The 19,737-nt window shown below is 49.3% G+C and overlaps 3 protein-coding genes and 1 pseudogene across 7 annotated transcripts; 2 read left to right on the top strand and 2 right to left on the bottom strand.

Annotated features, from left to right (window-relative positions):
• The first annotated feature begins 143 nt into the window (after nucleotides 1–143).
• LOC112341912 lies at nucleotides 144–3,944 on the top strand. Its single transcript, XM_024662912.1, has 15 exons — nucleotides 144–598; nucleotides 660–916; nucleotides 970–1,113; nucleotides 1,168–1,365; nucleotides 1,417–1,460; nucleotides 1,510–1,603; nucleotides 1,655–1,840; nucleotides 1,891–1,950; nucleotides 2,002–2,081; nucleotides 2,135–2,274; nucleotides 2,325–2,413; nucleotides 2,461–3,297; nucleotides 3,356–3,516; nucleotides 3,569–3,736; nucleotides 3,783–3,944. The coding sequence occupies exons 1-15, from the start codon at nucleotides 169–171 to the stop codon at nucleotides 3,865–3,867; spliced, it is 2,973 nt and encodes a 990-aa protein (XP_024518680.1). The 5' UTR covers nucleotides 144–168; the 3' UTR covers nucleotides 3,868–3,944.
• A 121-nt stretch (nucleotides 3,945–4,065) lies between these two features.
• On the top strand, nucleotides 4,066–8,024 carry LOC9629822 (DNA mismatch repair protein MSH7). 2 transcript variants are annotated; one of them, XM_024662913.1, is made up of 17 exons: nucleotides 4,066–4,216; nucleotides 4,276–4,322; nucleotides 4,383–4,740; nucleotides 4,802–4,897; nucleotides 4,953–5,008; nucleotides 5,053–5,122; nucleotides 5,176–5,271; nucleotides 5,326–5,451; nucleotides 5,507–5,588; nucleotides 5,642–5,859; nucleotides 5,911–6,037; nucleotides 6,091–6,368; nucleotides 6,426–6,620; nucleotides 6,671–7,045; nucleotides 7,106–7,202; nucleotides 7,264–7,391; nucleotides 7,460–8,024. In XM_024662913.1, exons 1-17 carry the CDS (start codon nucleotides 4,106–4,108, stop codon nucleotides 7,883–7,885), a joined length of 2,886 nt encoding a protein of 961 aa, XP_024518681.1. In that variant the 5' UTR covers nucleotides 4,066–4,105; the 3' UTR covers nucleotides 7,886–8,024. The 2 variants fall into 2 exon arrangements, with proteins under 2 accessions (XP_024518681.1, XP_024518682.1); XM_024662914.1 differs by having other exon boundaries at nucleotides 7,264–7,396; nucleotides 7,460–7,611.
• A 7,236-nt stretch (nucleotides 8,025–15,260) lies between these two features.
• LOC9629820 lies at nucleotides 15,261–18,378 on the bottom strand. 4 transcript variants are annotated; one of them, XM_024662923.1, is made up of 7 exons: nucleotides 18,204–18,378; nucleotides 17,647–18,111; nucleotides 16,601–17,602; nucleotides 16,164–16,539; nucleotides 15,722–16,102; nucleotides 15,487–15,667; nucleotides 15,261–15,413 (listed from the first exon to the last, which is right to left on the bottom strand). In XM_024662923.1, the coding sequence occupies exons 1-4, from the start codon at nucleotides 18,366–18,368 to the stop codon at nucleotides 16,393–16,395; spliced, it is 1,779 nt and encodes a 592-aa protein (XP_024518691.1). In that variant the 5' UTR covers nucleotides 18,369–18,378; the 3' UTR covers nucleotides 15,261–15,413; nucleotides 15,487–15,667; nucleotides 15,722–16,102; nucleotides 16,164–16,392. The 4 variants fall into 4 exon arrangements, with proteins under 4 accessions (XP_024518691.1, XP_024518690.1, XP_024518689.1 ...); XM_024662922.1 differs by having other exon boundaries at nucleotides 15,487–16,102; XM_024662921.1 differs by having other exon boundaries at nucleotides 15,261–15,667.
• A 13-nt stretch (nucleotides 18,379–18,391) lies between these two features.
• LOC9629819 lies at nucleotides 18,392–19,737 on the bottom strand (annotated as a pseudogene).

Here is a 19,737-nt window from a genome sequence, read left to right as displayed (position 1 = left end):
AGCATTTACAGGGTAGTACGATCAAAATCATTGCTCGGTTAATTGATATTGATCGTTTGCTGCCAAGGAAATTCCTGAGAAGGTGACGGTGTCGACCTTGCTCGGATGGCCAAATTTTTGGCGCCAAATTTTGGAATGTGCCCTAGCTCGACGAGGAGAAAGGAAGCTATGGCGGATGGCGGGAGCTCCGATCGGCACAAGCGGCGTGGGAGGGCCAAGAAGGCAAAAGCCGATCCAACGTCTCCACGTCCTGGCACCCTTGACGCGTTCCTGCGCCCTAGGGTTTCTTCAGCTCGAGTTGAAAGTGATGCAGTTGTAGCGAGCCCAGGAGTCGACAGCAATGGGGGTTCTTCACCAAATGCAAGCCAAGCGGAGGTGAAGACTCGCGATTCTCTGGAGAGCACACAGATGGAGGATGGCGCAAAGAAGGCAACGTCTCCCCTGCGTCCTAGGGTTTCTCCAACTCAAGGTGAAAGCGATCCGAGCCCAGGAATCGAAGGTTCTTCACCGAATGCCAGCCAAGCGGAGGTGAAGATTCGCGATTCGATGGAGAGCACACAGATCGACAGCGTGGGCAATGAGAATGCAATGGAAAATGGTAGGCTGGACTGGATTATCATACCAAGTTTGTTCTACCTCAACATTTCTTGCGCTCGCAGGTTTTTATCCTCTTTGGTCCACAAGGTTGAGGAAAAGGAAGTCCAATGTTGTCGATGCCGAGGAACCTGTCAATACCGAGGAACCTGTCGATTCTAAGGAACCAGATGAACCAATTAGTTCTCCTCCAGTGCGGGCTTCCAAAAAGCGTCACAAGAAAAAGAAGTCCCGCGCAAAAACTAGAAAGGAAGAAATTGTGGACCGGGATTCATTGTTGTGTGCTTACGATCTGCGCAAGGAAGCACGAATGGCCACGGAGGTAAAATCACCTTTGTTGCCTCTTTGTTCTTCCAATTTACTTAAGATCTGCAGGAATTTAATCTCTTGAGCGCTGGAAAACCTCTTCATCCGTTTTTTCAGCGCAACAAAAAACAAGAGAGAAGTGAGGACTCGCCGATAAAGCGGGGCTCATTCTGGGACCCGTGTTTGCCATTTCACGTACTTCAAGATACCATGGTAAGAAAGAGTCTTCTGAGCTATCACTGAACCTCTTTTCATGTTGTCTTGCAGAATGTCGACGCGGACATAAACTGGAACTCTTTCCAGCGTTCTTGTTTTGTAACATCGGCATCACAGGTTACTTCGAGTGATGACCATGACCATGGTTACTTAATTTCAAAAGACCAGAAGCTTGCTCCATCGCAACGCTTCTTATCTGATGCAGCTACCCTGGATGAAAGTTTGGAGAAAGTTCATGACTTTTTAAAGGTAGTGCTTTTATCTTTTAGAGGCTTCTACTGTAACGCTTTTTTGTGTTAGGAGTCCGGTCATAAACACTTGTCAGTGGCAAGTTTGAAGGAGAAGTATGCGGCATTGTGTTTTTTATTAGTCACTTTTAACTATGACTTGCAGATATGCGTGGTATCTAGCTAGAAATACTGATGGAGTTACTACCACGGCGAACCCTTCGTGGACATGTTTGTACCAGCCGCACTCCTCTAAACAGGTGTCTAGTTCAAGTTAAAATCTTTGCGTGCCTGATGTTCCTGCTTCTTAGTTGTGTGGAAACAGGGACTCCGTGAGTTCCTTAAGCGAGTGGCTCTCCAGATGGAAACAGAAAATATTGTCTAGAAAGCAGGCATCATTGGACAGCGATAGAGACAGCGATGGAGACTACGAGATTGAGGATGAAGATTTACGGGACGGTCTACAAAATACCGTGCTTGTGACTGGTCCTGTCGGGGTACGTTTGATGTTGTGTTTGCTGGGATTTAAGGTGAAGCATTCTTTCAGTGTGGTAAATCTGCAGCCGTCTATGCATGCGCCAGGGAGCACGGGTTTAATGTTATTGAGGTAATGTGGTATATGTGCGAACTTCCTCTTCACCCTCTTTTCTTCTTGTAGATAAACTCTTCAGACAGTCGCGCTGGAGCAACTATCAAGAAAAGATTTGGAGAAGCAACTCAATCTGAAGCAGTGATATGGTTTTCCGATTTGTTTTTGTTTGGTCTACAGTTCTAACGTGAATTTATTATAGCTCCGATCAAGATGGAAGAAAACCGACAATTATCTTGTTTGAAGAAATTGACACGGTATTTGAGGAGGATAAGGGATTTTTGGCGGCAATTGGCCAATTAGCAAAGTCCTCGAAACGCCCCATGGTTCTTACTAGCAACAGTACGATTTCACCGATATTTCTATGTCTCTCATATCCGCATGTTTTGCAGGGCGTCAACCACTATTGCCACGCATGAGAAAAACTGTCATTGACTTCATAAAGCCCACCATGGACGATTTGCTAGTCCACGCATGCTTGGTAAGGTAACTTTACTAAAATATTGATGTTGAATAATTTATGTGCAGGTGTGTGCTTCAAATGGTCTATTTGGAGAGCCTTGGATCATGAAACGCATTGTAGGATCTTGTCACCAGGACTTGCGAAAGCTAATGATGCTGCTTCAGTTTTGGGGACAGGGTGCTCTACCGCCGAGCGCAGCGCTAGAAGCGGACCAGTCCTCAACCATGAAGCGAAACAGTCATGAAAGAAGAATATTGCTTCCACGAGCTGCTTGGTGGGAGGATTCAGACGCCGAGTACTGCTTATTGCCGGAGTTGGTTCCTCTGAGCTTCCCTTGCTCTCAGTCATACTTAGTAGCCGGGAAATTATCAGAAGCAGTTCAGAAAGCTGAAAAAATTGCCACCTTGCATGCTGCAAAGGCAGCTGAAGAAGATGAGTCTCTACGGGCTGCTCGCAGGTCAAAAAGCTCGAAAAGGCTGGCTAAGAAAGTGGAGGCTGAATTACTTGATACCATGGTGGTGGAAGCGGAAGGAAAACACTGTGGACCAGCTGCCATGATTAAGACTTGTGGTGCTGGGAGGCGGAAAAGACCACGAAAGACTACGAAAAGACTGGAATGGAAGGAAGCGCGGAATAACACCGGCTTTATTAAAGATCTGGCAGAAGAAGCAGAAGGATTGATATATTGTACCACTTGTGCGACCGAAGAAAGCGTGACTGAAGAGTTCCCGTCGTCGTCAAACGAGCCAGTGCATCCAGTTCGAGCTCAGTGGCTAGATATGAGGAAGGGACAAAGTTCACTCTTGCGCTCCAACTCTAAATCCGTCCAGACGATGCTCAGCGTCAATGATGCCTTGGCAGCTGCTGCGGAGGCTTTTTCTTCGTGCGATATGTTGTCTCGAGTAAGTTCTGGTGCACCTTGCATAGCTTTGCTTGATTTTCTTGTTTGCTTTCTTTCAGATGGAGGAATCCCCGTGTAGTGAAATATCTCAACAGCTGACACGATGCAACCTTTACCATCTCTTACAGGAGTGCGACGAAGCAATGCAGTTAGCTTGTCAAAGTGATGCTGCTTGTGATGGCAGGCGGTCTCTTCCTTGGCACGAGGAAAACTTCAACAAGTAAGTGCTAAGACTTAAGTTTCCTCAAGCAAATCGTGATTGTTCTCTGCAGGCTACAGACGCAAAAGTATCTCCAAGAACAGCTTTTCCTTGCAAGTCCAGAGAAGGTGAGGCATGGAATGAGTTCTGATAGCTTTGTGGACCATGTCTCATACATGGCACGCATCGTGGCCCTTGAAGAACATCAAAGAGCTGAGCTCGTCGGGCCCAGGCTTAAGAGGTACACACCTTCCATACTCTATTGGTTTTCTTAACACTTTTAGCAGATCAAGAGGCGGCTACCTATCCGATAAGGGTGTGTCCACAGAAGGCATTCAAGCTCTTAGACAACATTTTTCTTTTAGATACTGACGAAGTTGACCTGGTTTAAGATCCTTTTTGTGTAATCTCGGATCTAAAATTAAATAATAATGTGATTATTAAAATAAGTGTATCTTGACCAAATTGTTGGCGGTCTACGTGGAAAAATGCCCCCTGACAATCCTGCCTCTTAAAAAAAAAAACATAGCCCTGCAGGCTGGGCAATCTGCGTTGACAGCCCTAAAATATAGTCACATTCCCGCCATTTAGGCTTAGCTGGGGTTTTAGGATGTCACGGCAGCGATCACTGCTCGCGTTCTATGACAAGGATACGAGCCGGAAGCAGGGGCGGCCCAGGCGGCCCAGGCTGGACAATCCAATCGAGCTCGGCGATTCACAGGTCAGAACGACGAATCTTTCGATTGTGGGAGGAGTTAGGGTTTCTGACGATCAATGTAGGTGGATCAAAGGCAGAAGCTCATCGAAAGCATTACACACAAGATGAGGTTTGTTTTATCTCTGTTTTATCACCGATGCGTTGATAGTTTTTCTTTCATTCTTCACAGGAAGCCAGTGCCTACTTCCGATAAAAGATTGGAAGTTCCTTTGGTGCCCGGTACTAAGCGCGTTCGTGACGATTTCTCGAGAGAAACCTTTGATGAGAGCAAACGCAAGAAATTGCTGGAAGCTCTTGGTGACGACGAAGGCTCGAAGCAAGGTGCTTGGGCAGAAGCTCAAGCCAAGTTTGAGTGGATGCAACCATCAAACATTCGCGATGGAAATGGAAGGAATCACAGTGATCCCTTGTTCGACGTCAGGACCGTCCACATTCCAGAGAACGTGCTCAAGAAAATGTCCGCATCGCAGAGGCAGTATTGGACAACCAAATGCCACTACATGGATATTGTTCTTTTTTTCAAAGTGGTGAGATTACCGTCGTGAGTTTCTTTTATCACCTCGTGCTAACACAAATGACTCTTTTCAGGGGAAGTTTTACGAGCTTTATGAACTAGATGCTGAGATCGGGCACAAAGAGCTCGACTGGAAAATGACAATCAGTGGAGTTGGAAAGTGTAGACAGGTAAATGCATACTTGGTCATCGCGTTCTCAGATTTTGCGACTCGTCTTTTGACAGGTTGGAGTGCCTGAGAGTGGAATTGAAGACGCTGTTCAGAAGCTTGTGGCTCGGGGGTAAGCTACCACAAAAGTTATTGCTTAACTTTTTCGTTTACTAGCTACAAAATCGGACGAATGGAACAAGTAGAAACTTCAGAGCAAGCCAAGGCTAAAAGAGGTCCAAATGCCGTAAGTTTTCATCAGTTTTTGGACTTTTTTTTTGACAATCTAAGCCTGTGCAGATGGTAGAGAGAAAGCTTGTTCAGGTAGTCACGCCTTCAACACTCACGGACGGGATAATGAAACCGGAAGCCATTCACTTGCTAGCAGTGAAAGAGGTACTGGTGTATTTTAAACTTCTCAGTGTGCTTGAGCGCCTATTTGCTAACCAGGAAAACTCTGGGCCAAGCGCTGTAATTTATGGGTTTGCTTTCGCTGACGCTGCCGGTGGTCTTTGCTATGTCGGCTCATTCTGTGATAATGATGCGTATTCTGCCTTGGATGCGCTCGTCATGCAGGTATGGTTTCATGGACTTCTATATTTTTTTTCGTTCACTCAGATGTAAACTGCAGATAGCACCTCAAGAGGTGCTTTACGAAATAGGAGGTCTCTCGCCAGGTGCCTTAAAAGTGTTTCAACGCTATATTCGTCCTGGTCTGTAATCTAAACTATATCATGGATGATGTTAACATAATAGTGTTGTGCAGGGTCTTTACCACTGGTTCTTACACCTTTGCAACCAGGTGCTGACTTCCCTGAGCCAGCCACTGTTTTAGAGCTGATTAGCTCTCGTGGATATTTCCAAGAGTGCGTCAAGTGCTCTGGGCAACAGCCTGGCTTTCCAGGAGTTCTCGACACTGTTGATCATAAAGACGCTGCTATGACCGCATTGGGAGCTCTCGTATCTCATTTACACAGGATCAAGGTTCTTACGACTTGCACATTCCAAGAATTCACTTTTGCTTATGTTGAGCAGATGGACGCGGAGATATATAATGGTGTTCTCTGTGCGTATGAACTATATTGGGGCTTTATGAGGCTTGACGGTCAGACAATAGCCAACTTAGAGTTGCTTGCAAACACAGCCAACGGAGGCAAGGCTGGTACGTTAGGGGTGTGAGAGGCGTGAGAAAATATTAAGCGTGATTTTGTGCAGGAAGCCTCATGGGATACCTTGACAGCTGCGCAACTGCTTTCGCAAAACGTCTTCTTCGACGTTGGATTTGCCATCCACTTCAAGACACCAAAGCTATAAATCATCGTCTAGATTCAGTCGAGGAGCTTCTGTGCAATCCCGAATGTGCTGCTGAGTTGCGAGCATTACTCCGGAAGGTGCCAGATCTGGAGCGACTCAGTGCCCGCTTACGGGGATTTTCTGATAGTTCTTTCGCTGAAGTGTTACTACCTCTTGCAAAACAGGCATTTCAGCGGAGGGTAAAGTTCCAAATATGTTTGTTTTCTTTTTGCTGACCCTGTTCGACTGAGCTGCAGTTGAAGACATTGTGCCTTGCTGTTTCGGGACTTCTGCGTGCTTACCAGGTCCTCGAGTGCCTTAGGCAGATGCCCGCGAAGGCACGTCTTCTACGTCGAGCTTGTAAGCTATTAAAGGTGAAGAGCAGCATCGAATGTCTGTGGAGCATGGAACCAAAGCTCGACATGGAGAAACAGTCTTTGAACACAGACCAGGTCCTCTTTTCTCATTTAGACCCTTTCTCTCACGTCGTGTTTGGCCGCAGGACGAGGACGAGGAAACGCAAAGAAAGACTTTGAGCTGGATGATACTCGAGTTTAACAAGCATCAGCGCCATTGGACAGCCATCGTTGATGCATTGAGCTACATCGACGTGCTAATATCTTTCGCAGCCGCTAAACGAGCAGCAGAAGGGCCGACATGCCGTCCGACGTTCGTTGCTGCTGATCAAGGCGTTGCTGTTTTGGAAATGCAAGGCCTATGGCATCCATTTGCAGCAGCAGGCATGGGTGGGACTTTCGTGCCAAACGACATAGCACTGGGCCTTGGTAAGCCTCGAGCGATACTTCTCACAGGACCAAACATGGGCGGGAAATCTACATTGCTCAGAGCAACGTGTGTGGCTACTCTCATGGCACAAGTAAGAAGTTCCCTTACTTTTTTGCTTTATTCTTTCTTTTCTTTTTTTTCCTTTGCACAGCTTGGCTGCTATGTTCCAAGTGAATCGTGCACGCTATCCCTCGTCGACACCATATTCACTCGTATTGGAGCTCGTGATAGAATCATGTCTGGCGAGAGTAAGCTACATAATACTTTCTTTTATTCAGGACAAATATGCTTATGCCAAATCTCGCCCAGGCACATTCATGGTCGAATGCGCAGAAGCTGGGTCCATCCTCTGCAATGCAACTAGCAACTCGTTGGTGGTACTGGACGAGCTTGGCCGGGGAACCTCCACTTTTGATGGTTACGCTATAGCTTATGCGGTGAGGTTGAAAGAAGTTCTCCTTCCATCTTGTCGGCTTATAAGAGCGTGTTCTTCACTTCGCGGCAGGTTTTCCGGCATCTGGTGGAAGCAGTGGGATGCAGGCTAGTGTTTGCGACGCATTACCACCCGCTGACACAGGAATTCTCTGGGCATCCATCTGTGAGCCTCCAACACATGGCCTGCTCGTTTGACAGCAGCTCTAGCGACAGGCAACTGGCGTTCTTGTACAAGCTGAGAGCCGGTGCCAGTTCTGCAAGCTATGGTCTCCAAGTCGCTCTTCTCGCCGGGATCCCGGCCTCGGTTGTCGACGCTGCAAGGGGTGCTAGCGAGCTCATTGCTCCGCGGCTCCGAGGCTTTAGCAGCAGTGGCATGCTAAACTGCTGGCTGCGACGGGTTTGCTCCACGGCCATGGACAGTGGTTCCATTGCTGGTGCTCAAGAAGATTACAAGTCGTTGCTAGGCCTGTGGAGCGAGCTCCAAACCGCTCTGTAAGTATGTATGCTTATCCTGGTTGTTTCCAGCTATGAGCACAAAGGCAAGATTAGAATCTCCTGACAAGATAAAGCTATGTTCCTCAAGTAGCTATGGTACGAGATACTAAGATAATGAGTACTGTGGGTGAGAAAATTGATACATTGGCTAAAAAGTGGCAGTCCTAGGACTGGGGCAGATGCCAAAATACTTCCTCAGCATCTAGTTCATAAACTCATGAACTTCCCTTGCACTGGGTCATGTGGAACTTTTAATATCTCACCACTTTGAAGAAAAGAGGCATTTGGTTATCCAAATACCGCCTCTAGAATGTGGACGGTCCTGATATCAAAATGTTTGATGGTTGCATCCACTCAAACTTGGGTTGAGCGCACTTTTGCTTTAAGCCTTCATTCACCAAGAACTTTGGACAGGAATTTCTTTCTATTGTTCTCATGGTTATGGTTTGGATTTTTAATTGTGCATATAATTTGAACATACATGTTTTGACGTGATTCTGTCAAAGTATAGTTATGAAACCGGAAACTCCTCAAAGTCCGAGTCACTCTTGAAGTGATTCAAAAGCATCTTCATTTGCATTTGCGTCTTAAAGCAATGCCTTGAGTGTACTGCCTTGAGTGTAGCAGCAGAAGATGCTGACCGAGGCATCTATTGCCCGAGGGCATGCCTGCCTGAGCGTCCGCAACCATTTGCTGCCTCATGCGCACTCTGTGAGTGTGAGCGTGGGGCGAATGTGGCCATCCGTGGACTTGTGTTCCGGTCAGCTTGATTGCATGTGGATGGTGTGGCCCCCGACTTGTCCGTGTGGCATCGATGGCACGCACCCCACCTAGTGGCGAATCGCTCATGTGCATGACCTCAGGTCAGGCAAGACAACCCGCTGAGTTTAAGCATATCACTAAGCGGAGGAAAAGAAACTAACAAGGATTTCCCTAGTAGCGGCGAGCGAAACGGAAAGAGCCCAGCTTGGAAATCGGGGTGTCTCTGCACCCCGAATTGTAGTCTGGAGAAGGGTCCTCTGCAGCGGACCGGGTTTAAGTCCCTTGGAACGGGACGCCAGAGAGGGTGAGAGCCCCGTCTAGCCCGGACCCTGCTGCATCACGAGGCTCTTTCGGCGAGTCGGGCTGTTTGGGAATGCAGCCTTAAGTGGGTGGTAAATTCCATCCAAGGCTAAATACTGGTGAGAGACCAATAGCGCACAAGTACTGCGAGGGAAAGATGAAAAGGACTTTGAAAAGAGAGTTAAAAAGTGCTTGAAATTGCTGGGAGGGAAGCGAATGGATGCCTTGTGCGCCCCTTGGTTGTGTGTGGAACGGCGAGAGCTGGTCTGCCAAGCAATGCAAGGGGCTGTCCAGCATGGGAGGACGCGGCGGGATAACGGCTTGTGAGCCTCTGGCTCCCTGCCAATGCCGCTGCTGCCTCTGAAAATGGCGGGGTGTTCCAGTGCCCTGCTGTGAGACACAAAATCCCTAGGCCCCAAAGTGGAGCCGGAAGGGCGCCACGTGGTAGTGGCCGAAGCGAAAGCCAAATGAGCGTAACACGTTTGGACTAAAAGCTCCACCTTGAAAGGTCGAGAGCGGGAGTGGAACTCCCAACAAGGTGCTTGAGGAATGAGCACGAAGCGAGCCATAAGCGAGGCTCTAAAAAGGGACCCGAAAGGACCAAAACATGACACGTGGAAGTGTCCGAGATGGAGTCTGAGGCGGACCCGAGATGGACCCGAAGTGGAGTCCGATATGGAGTCTGAGATGGAGTCTGAGATGGAGTCCGAGATGGACCCGAAGTGAAGTCCGATATGGAGTCCGAGATGGAGTCCGAGATGGACCCGAAATGGAGTCCGAAATGGAGTCCGATATGGAGTCCGATATGGAGTCTGAAATGGAGTCCGATATGGAGTCCGAGATGGAGTCCGATATGGAGTCCGAGATGGAGTCTGATATGGAGTCCGAGATGGAGTCTGAGATGGACTGCGATGGAGTCCGAGATGGACCCGAGATGGAGTCCGAGATGGACCCGAGATGGAGTCCGAGATGGAGTCCGAGATGGAGTCCGAGATGGAGTCCGAGATGGACCCGAGATGGAGTCCGAGATGGAGTCCGAGATGGACCCGAGGTGGAGTCCGAGATAGACCCGAGGTGGAGTCCGAGATGGAACCGAGACCGGGACCGAGACCGAGACCGAGACCGAGACCGAGACCGAGTCCGCGTCCGAATCCGGGACCGAGACCGAGTCCGAGTCCGAGTCTGAGTCCGAATACTAATACAGGCAGTTGGGTGAAAGCCCAAAGCGATCGTCCCCCAGGGGGGGGGGGGGGGGGGGGGGCTGCGGGGGGTTCCAAAAGTATAGTAGGGAGAGTGTGGGGCTTGGAGCCCAGTGGAGCCAGTTTGGCCAGGAAAGGGTAGTTTGGCCCAGGCAGGCCAGACCCAGTATTGGGTGATGAGCTGACCACTGGGAAGTCCAAGACTAGAGTGAACACGGACCGACAAGCTAGGTAGCTTGGTGAAGTGTTCAAGAGCCGGCTCTAGTTCCCCCGGGAGATCGACTGGCCGATGCTCCCAGTCCAAGTGTGGGTGGCACTACCTACTTGGATACCAGGCGTGGCTCAACGGAACCTCGCTCTAAGCCCATGGCTAGAGCACCCAAGGGTGGAAGGCGGGGAGAGTACCCAGGTGGCTCGCGTAAGGCCACGGTGTTCCGAAATGTTGTCCCAAAGGCCCAGATTGTGGAAAGGAAGAGGAGCAGTCCTCTAGGGTAGTGATCAAGGACACAGTCGTGTGGTGAAGAAGTCCCAGAGGACTGTCAGACTTAGTGGTCGGGCCTGTGGGCCTCGATCCAGTGGCAGTGTTGGCAAACACGGCCAAGGGCAGAAAGGGACTTAGTGGGGACCGACAGAGGGATATTGGGGAAGGCTATTCCCCTTGTCGGTGGGCATCCTAAGGATGCTAAGGAGTGGATTTGAGATGACCACTCACGGATGGTTTGCCTAGTCTTGGAGAGCCAAGACTGTGATGCAAGTGGTATTGGACTACTAGTGTGGCAAAGGTGATTGGGCATGGCCTTAGCATAACAAGCTGCCATGTCGGTGGTACCTTTGAGTGTCGGTCATGGGATCGGACACGTGGAGCACTTGGACCAAGTGCAAATGTTGAGTGGCATGGATGCCATTCTCGGGGCTAGCAAGTCCCAAGTCCTGAATTGGACTTATGGAGGTTGTGAATGAGACTCCTCCAAGTGGTCGAAGGTGTGGTTAAGTGACTAAAGTAGAATGGAAAATTTAGTCGCTTACACCTGCCAGATGCTGGAACTTGGGCGTTCCATCCGACCCGTCTTGAAACACGGACCAAGGAGTCTAACATGTATGCGAGTCTGTGGGTGCTAAACCCGTACAGGCGAAAGGAAACTAATTCGTGGGATCCCCTTCGGGGGTGCACCACGGACCAACCTTGATCTTTTGAGAAGGGTTTGAGTGTTAGCATACCTGCTGGGACCCGAAAGATGGTGAACTATGCCTGAGCAGGTCGAGGCTGGAGGAAACTCTGGTGGAGGCTCGTAGCGATACTGACGTGCAAATCGTTCGTCAGACTTGGGTATAGGGGCGAAAGACTAATCGAACCATCTAGTAGCTGGTACCCTCCGAAGTTTCCCTCAGGATAGCTGGAGCTCTTGCTGAGTTTTATCGGGTAAAGCGAATGATTAGAGGCATCGGGGGTGAAACACCCTTGACCTATTCTCAAACTTTAAATAGGTAAAGCAGCCGGGGTTGCTCTGTTGAGCCCCGGCCGTGAATGCGAGCTCCAAGTGGGCCATTTTTGGTTAAGCAGATCGACTAGGCCGTTTTCGGTACATTCGTCCGAGGCGTAGGATCATCCGCCCGGTAACCCGGTACCGACCACGACCAAAACGATTTCCCTAAGCAATTCCTATGTCACCTCCTACGGTTTGGGTGTCCGGGGGGTACCTGTATCATGGAAGACGAGGATTAGTAATGCAATCTCCGCTAGCTCTATCTCTCATTTTGTGAAAGTACGAAGCTAGGTTTCAAAACTGAACTGAGAAATGCACGACTGATGCTCGCGAGCCAATGTACTCAGGTACATGCCCGGGCCGCACATCAGAAGTGACTTCCAAAGATTAGAGCTAAGGAACATGCTCAACCTGATCGCTATCCGTTGACTCATGGATCTCGCCGTCTGGACCAGTCGCTGTCATCCCGTCTTTTTTCTAAGTGGATGATTAGAAGCTGGAACAGTCGAGAGTACAAGCACTACCTGGGCAGAGTCAGTGAGAACCCCTTGTGTCGCTGTGGCGTTTAGTTCCAGCGCTCTGGCCGAGAGAGATTCCTACAGGCCAAGGGTAAAAAAACGCAGCAAAATGAATCGTTTGTACCCGTTTTTGCGTGGCCAGGAATGTGGTAGTGAGATTCCTCGTGACCTTAGTGGTGGGTGTAAGCTTGTTTTATGCTATCCCCAAACAAGCACTTCGTTGGCACTGCTCATTCTTGCGGTGCGCAACGAAGCGGCTGTTGATTCTGGAGTGGGCGAGAAGTGTGCGTGGTTGTGCTAGCGCACAGCCTTGCAGCAGCCCAAGCTTGCTCTGCTTGTGGATGCGCTCCTGGAGAATGCGGCGGCGGCAGATGCAAGCGAGAAACCCTAACGTTAGGGTTTTTCCTGTCGCTTCATACCTTTCGGTGTGAGAAAATCCAGTGCCCGCAGCCATGAAGTCGAATAGCTATAGCTTGTAATTAGGTTTGCCTATCCGTGTGGCATGTTTCTTCGCGCGAGATTCTGTGAGGAATCCAAAGTTTTGTTTTTTACCATGCCACATCTACTCATGTATCCCATTAGTTTATTCATGGGAAAACAGAGTTTTCTGTAAGTAAGGTTTCCTTTAAAAAATTGTTTTTAAGGAAGACCTTGCTGTGATTAAGGCGTGGGATCTGTCTCAGAGTGAGAGAGCAGCAACTTGTGTTGTTTTTTTTAAATTTTACCAATCAAAACACAGTTGTAGTCAAAGGTGCACTTGCATTTTTTAGTTCAGCGCGTGACCCAGGACTGCATGGTAAGTTTGGGGGAACTAATTCTTTTGTTGTTCACAGTCCAAAACGGCATAAATATCGAATCTATTATGTTTCGATATGATGCTAAAGTGATGGATAGTCCTGTCTAGAGGACAGAGTTCCTGGTGCTCAGCTTGAGTTTGCTGAGTCGTCGAGCTGTGGTGGCCTATTGGCCAGTTCTCTCCAGATGTCAAAGAGAATTTCCAAGACTGCTTGTACCGGTGTCAGGGGGCTGGTGAGAATGATACGATCCAGACCACTGAGGATGAGTCGTCTCAATGCATAGCGATGGAATCCTTTTTCCACGAAGCATTCAACAAGATTATCAATCTCAAGGACGATACCACCGGCGGTATTAATCAGATAAAAAAGCGCAAAGACTTGCCCCAGGATCACCTTGGATGAGTTTGCGACTGGCCGGTTTGAATCTCGCTGAATGTACAGCGAGACTTTGAATGGAAGTGATCGGCGCTTGTCATATTTTGTGGTTAAGAAAGTACCATCAACTCGTATGATCTGAATCTGAAGGCTCAAGAAGTGAGCGGACAGATTCACGAGCGAGCCGTCCGTGTTCACGAATGGATTATCCATCTCGTTCTGCATGGCCAGGAATCGTAATGGATATATCCAGAACGGATTTCCTTCGGATTCGACTTGATCAGGGTCAAGGAATCGGAGGATCATGGGGTTATTCATTGACACCAGATCGTCCATGTACCGGAAAGTATGTTCGAATAAGCGCAGCAGATCATACCGGCCTAAACGAGCGAGTCGAGTGATAAAGTTATACTCGAAATAGAATAGGTACAGGTTACACCACAGAGGCGAGCACGAGAAGCCCATAGGAATCCCTCGGACTTGGCTCCATACTCTGTCACCCAGCCAGACGTATGTGTTCCGGATAATGAAGTGATTTAGCTCGATGACTTTTGTTGGATCCATTCTGGTGGCCTTCACTGATGAGTGGCGTAGAGGTTTCCATTCGGCCTCAAGCTCGCCGTTCTTCTTTTGAATCAGAAAAAGGTCCTTATGGAGGTGGTTTTGGTGCGCGAAAGCCAAATTGACGAGGTTTGTCATGGCCGTCGTGAGGCCTTGATCTCCCTCGAGGGGGATGGCCTCGTAGCACTTTGTGATATCTCCCGTATAGATCGTGGTGATCTTGTCGGGAAGATTAATCGCGAACTCCTGTGTGGATCCAAGGATCCAACACGTGTTCGTTTTTCCTCCAAAGAATTTTGCCCATGCGTAGAAATCATCAGCTACGTTTTGTAGCGCCTCCTGTATTCCTTTCAGGATAGCTGTGAGGCAAATTGTGATTTCAGAGAAGACACATCCATCCGCATTCGTTAACCAGCGCATTTTATTCTTGTGCACTTTATAGATTCCCATAAGGTAAGGGAGATCTGGTTTCTGCGGCGGGAATTCCTGTAAGGGCGGTTCACCGAGCAGTTGTTTTACAACTTGCTCAGGCGTCTCAGGGACATTATTGTCCGAGACTACTAGTGGAAAGTCGTCACTATTCATCCGTGCAAGCGCTTGCTCCCGGGCTAACGTTTTGCAAAAGAAGGTGGGTGTGTTGGCCGCTTTGTCTGCGCCACTGATGTACAAGTCTTTATGTACCCACTCCAATTGCCGCTTTGCCTCAGGGGTGGTCATCACATCTACCATCGGGGTGGTCTGGCAATTTTGTACTGCCATTCGGACTCGGTAGTTGATATGCTGTTTAACAGCAGCTTCGTCGTTAGACATCGGGGATCATACTGGCAATCCGATCCCAGGCTCCACAGACTTCAGCAATGATTTTTGCTGTTTGGAGTGGTTTTGGGGTGATGTGATTGAGACCTTTCTCGATGACAGTCGTGAGTATGCGTGAGCCAAGGATCTTTGGATCCAATGTACGCACATGTCCAGTCTCGTCGAGGTAAGTTACCCATGGCCATCGTCTGCATTCGCAAACCAGTGGTGCATGAGTGTCCCAGTTACAGAAAACCTCTTTGGGTTTATAAAAGTCGTGTTTGATCTGGGGTTCATACCTCCAGCCAAATACGATGGGATCCAGGAGTTCCGCATCTAGGCCAATCATTTCCAAGCATTCCCTCATGAGAGTGCGGATACTGATCCTCTCGAATCCGGCACTAATATATCAGAGGTGTACGAATTTTCGTTCACACTCCGTTTCCTCTTTGACCAACCGGTTTAGGGTTTAGGGTTTAGATGATGGATGTAGTGTAAAGTACACTGTGGAAGCAATCACGAGAGCTGAACTGCAAGCAGAACTGGCAATGCGGGATGAACCGAAAGCCGGGCTACAGTGCCAAAGAAAACAAGGATTGGTCAAATTTATTCACCTGGTAGTCTCAGACACAGGGGACGAAGGCTTGGCGATGATGGGAAAGGCTAGCTTTCCTTCTTTGCGAGCTTCCAGGAGGTGGAGCTTCAGGAACTTTGCGGGCGATCGAGACGGTGACAATGCTGTAACAGGGGCGCCCAAGACTTCAGAGACAGCCGCTAGTGATCCTATAGGCGAGGAGATGCGGGCCGACACCTTTGTAATGGAGGATACCGAGGTTGACAAGGGTACGGCCACTCCCAGGACAGGAAAGAACACCAGTGAAGGCGGAGGAAGTTGGATGGATGCAACCAAGAGTGCTGTTCGCGGCGTTGTCGATAGAGTTAAGCAGTTTACAGGTACCAGCTAGCTTTGGGAAAAGAGTGTACATCTGGGGCTGAAAAGAAAGATCGAAAAGACTTGTTTTGAGTTGAGAGGAAAAGGAAAAAACCTGTTTAATGTTCACGCCCTTTCACCGCACAGCTCGAGCAGCTTCATCAGGCTTTGCCTTTTGTCCCGCCGCTTCCAAATCATTCGAGTGTGGCTCTTGCGCCTGTATTTGATCCTGGCGTTGAGGAACCTTGTGTAGTTGCGACCCTTCTTACAGACGATGAAATCGTTCAAGTCGGCGAAAGACTCCTCGTACGTCTCCCTGGTGAGCATCTCTGCGACGAAAGAATTCTCAATCTGGCGGTTCTTGTTGTTGTTGCTGCTGCTATTGCTGGCTGTTCCCGCTGTGCTCTTGCTTTTGGTGGCGCTACGCGTTCTCTTACTAATGCACACTTCTGCACTCCAAGTTCCTGCGCCACGTCTTCTCCTTTTCTTCTTTTTGCTGAACGTGATGAAAACAAAGAATCCGTAAGCTCAAAAGACATACAAACATAAAGACTTACCCCTCCACAGGTGTCTCTGGTGTACTTGTCCTCTCCACTGGTGTATCCGTAAGTTGTTCCACACGGAGCTTCTTTATCTTGAACCGCTTGGCTATGATCAGTGTCGATGGCCTGGGTTTCAAAGGAGTCGTCGAATCTGATGCTTCTTCCACGATGACCTCTTGCACGACCTCTTGGACGACCTCTTGAACGACCTCTTGGACTGTTTCATGTACGCTCATGTCAGGTGTCACGGTTTCAATTGTTGGCAAATTCTTCCCAGTGTCGAAGCTGATGCCAGGCGACAGCCAATCGACATCTTCAATTGTTGGAAAATCCTTCCTGCCAATCGGAGTGACTTTTGATAAAAAAAAGACAAGAGCTTCGTCGCGGACTTCTGCATGCCAACAGAAACGAAACGTTAAGAGACGCTGAACTGTTGGAATCACACAAGTTACCTTACGCGAACACATGTCCCAGGCTGTTTGATGAAGCGACTTAATCATCCCACGCAGGAAAAAGTTTGTAGAAGCGGCTATCTTATCGTCCATGACGTCGTTATCGGGTCTACTCTCGAGTAGTAATAAGGCCAGGAGAGAGTCCAAAACGCGAACGTATTCCACGGCCACAGCTTCATCCAGCCCCCTCAGTGACTCGTAGGAAAGTATGTGAGCAAATATAACAAGCGTCCATCCTATGGTTCCTCTTGCGTTTTCTGATGTTAGCGCCTCGACCATGCTTTGATTGAAACACCCGATAGCTTGCATGAACTTTGTGGAAGGCATATTCAGGCTGATGGCAGTCGCAACCGTCTCGAAAGTTCTTTGAATGGCAAGGTCCCGGACACCAGTCAACTCCCCATCTCTGTCCTGGCACTTGATAGTGCAGACCTCACTAACAAGCCGATTTATTGCACACGCCATCGCCCGGAGTAGAGCTGCCAACGTAGACGAATACTCGCCTTGGTCACAGTCATATTCCGCAGCATAAGTTAGTGCCTGTGTCCCCCACTCAAAACCATTTTTGTCCCGTGCTGCAATCGTAACGGACGCTGAGTAGTACTTCGACAGTAACCCCATTGCTGTTTCTACCACCGAAGACGCCAATCCAATAGCTACTCCATGCGGCAGCTCGTCGTCCAGCTGAAAGTGTGGAATATAATTCTGCGCCTGGATCGCAGGAAAGCTCTCATCATCGCAACTCGCACCCGGGACCAATGCTCCGGTGACGAGCGATATGATGTGCGTCAGCAAGTCGCTAGGAACTCGGTTGGTAGTGGACATGTCGAGTAGAAGAACACCCGCAGGAAGGCTGAGCTTGGATTGGTGGAATGGCCGGCCTTGCAAAAACTGGAAGTGGAACATATGCGCGAATGCAGCTTCGATCGACGCACGGTAAGAGAATTCTTCGCCTTCTGGGAATGTTAGAGCCCGGTGGAGTAAGATCTCATCCAAGAACACCTACGCGTAGAGGTCAGTAAAAAAAAGGAGAGATTTTTACTTACTTCTAGCAGGGCGCTCCTCAAGACGACGTCCTGGTGTTCTTTCACGGTGTAAGGCGAGCCAAGAGGGAAGAACTTCGACGGCGAGCAAAGATGGTGGAGCATCTCGTGGACAGTGGATGCGGCAGTGTGGCTCATGCTGGTGTTGAACATATCCACGATGGGAATGATCCGGATGCAGCAGCACAGCGATTGAGCAAGCTCCTCGAAGTGGAGCGCCGCGTCACTGGAACAAGGAACCATCTCGGGGACATACCAGAAGTTCGTGAGCAAATAGCTGCCAATCTTCGCGAGCTCCTGGAACAAGACTTTGTAGAGCCGGACCACGTCATCGTGAGCGATGATCACCATTGCGTCGCCCACTGGCACCGATAGCGCGTAATCTCCATCTGCATTGGCAGGATCATCGGCGGCGGCGAGGCAGAGGAGCAGCGCCGCCAGGGATTTGAGGGTCTGGACGCGATCGCCCTGCGACACAAAGGGACTGCCAGCATTTCACATCAGTGAGGAAGCTCAAGGACTGGAAATCCAGGAGCGCTGCGCGTGCCGCAAGGGATTACCTGGGAGGAATCGCAAGAACAGAGCTCCGCGGCGTAGCTCTTGAGCTCGCGCCAGTGCTCGCAGCGGAGATTGTCGTGGTGGCAGCAATCTTGATCCAAGCATCGCGTCCTCTTCCTCGCGCGCCTGGCCGCCAGCGACAGGCGCCATCCCTGGCTCGACGCCATGAGCGAAATAAATATAAACCCTAAACCACTAGAATTTTCTTTTTCCCCTTATAGCTTTATTTTGTAACACCGGTTACAAAAAGCCATGAAACATCCACCCTTTTAAAATGCGATCCAGCAAAATTGAGCTTAGAAGGTATCATACAGAGTAGCGATTTCTCGCCTTCGAATCACCACGCCCTGGAAAAAGTAGGAAGAAAAAGTGTAGCGAGTGGAAAGAAAGAGAATAAAGGGATTCTTACGTGAAACATGAAGTTGATCTTGTCCTGATACTCGAGAAATTCCTTCCATTGCCTTCCAATGCTCATCTGGAATCACCCAAAACAGGAAAACTTTTAGAGACAAGGCAAAGAACCTTTCAAAGCTTGCTCAAGGAAAAAAGTGGTAAAGCTAAGAACAAGAAGAAACTTGCTAGAGCTTTGCGAAAGAACCACTCGAAGCTTGCTAAGGAAAAATTGAAACCCGGTAAAGCTTCGCCCAAAACAAGGAAACTTTTCAGAGGTCGAGCAAGGACAAGGCAGGACTCGTAGAAAAAAATGATCGCCAAAGAACCATGCTAAAGGAAAATTCGAAATTTGGTGAAGCTTGCTAGAGAACAAGAAGAAAACCTGGAGGCTAGAACACTATCGCAGCGGAGAGAAGGAAGAAGGAGAGATCTTTTACCTGGGCGGCTTCGTTGTTGGCCGTCTTGGTCCACAAGGAGAGCTTATCTCCTCGGCCTCACGCTCACCACAACGCCACAGATCTCATCGCCCTCATCGAATTGCTCACCGATCAAAGCCAGCAGCTGGAAGAGCAAGAGCGTCAAGAGAAAAGCCACGATGAAAGGCGAGAAATCTCTCCTATACTCACAGTGTTTAGCCAGAACTGATCCAGCGCTTGCTTGCTGCCTCGCGGTGGAGCCGCAGTCCATTTCCCCCCATTCGCACACCTCGGATCTTCCCACTCGGGCTTGATTCCCTCCTTGAAGCAGTGGAAGTCCGCCCCACTGATCAATCGCCCCGGCTGCACGAGATTATTGTAGAGGCTGCAAAGAAATAGAGGCGCATTTGTATCTTAGATCCTTCGAATCGAATGAAATGACTAGAAAGGGGCATGGATCGGCCGAGGGAGCTTACCACCAGAAATCTTCGACCGTGCTCACAGTGTAGACCGCCCGCAATGAGCTTCCCCACTGCTGCTGCTTGTTCTTACCGCTAGGGTTATCGAACCAAAACGTCCACGAGTGCTCCAGCGGATGCTTCTCCTTGGCGATGGAGACACCACGATTTCCCCCTCCTCGCGCTCGCTCGCATCCACCGGCATCGCCATCGTCGGCGCCTTCTCGATCTCCACCATTGGGTACAGGGAAATAACCTCGCCTCCCAAG

Source organism: Selaginella moellendorffii, unplaced genomic scaffold, assembly GCF_000143415.4.
Source record: "Selaginella moellendorffii unplaced genomic scaffold, v1.0 SELMOscaffold_94, whole genome shotgun sequence".
In the NCBI taxonomy this organism is placed as follows: Eukaryota; Viridiplantae; Streptophyta; class Lycopodiopsida; order Selaginellales; family Selaginellaceae; genus Selaginella; species Selaginella moellendorffii.
The sequence above is the reverse complement of the archived record's forward strand: the minus strand, read 5'-3'. Positions and strand labels throughout refer to the sequence as shown.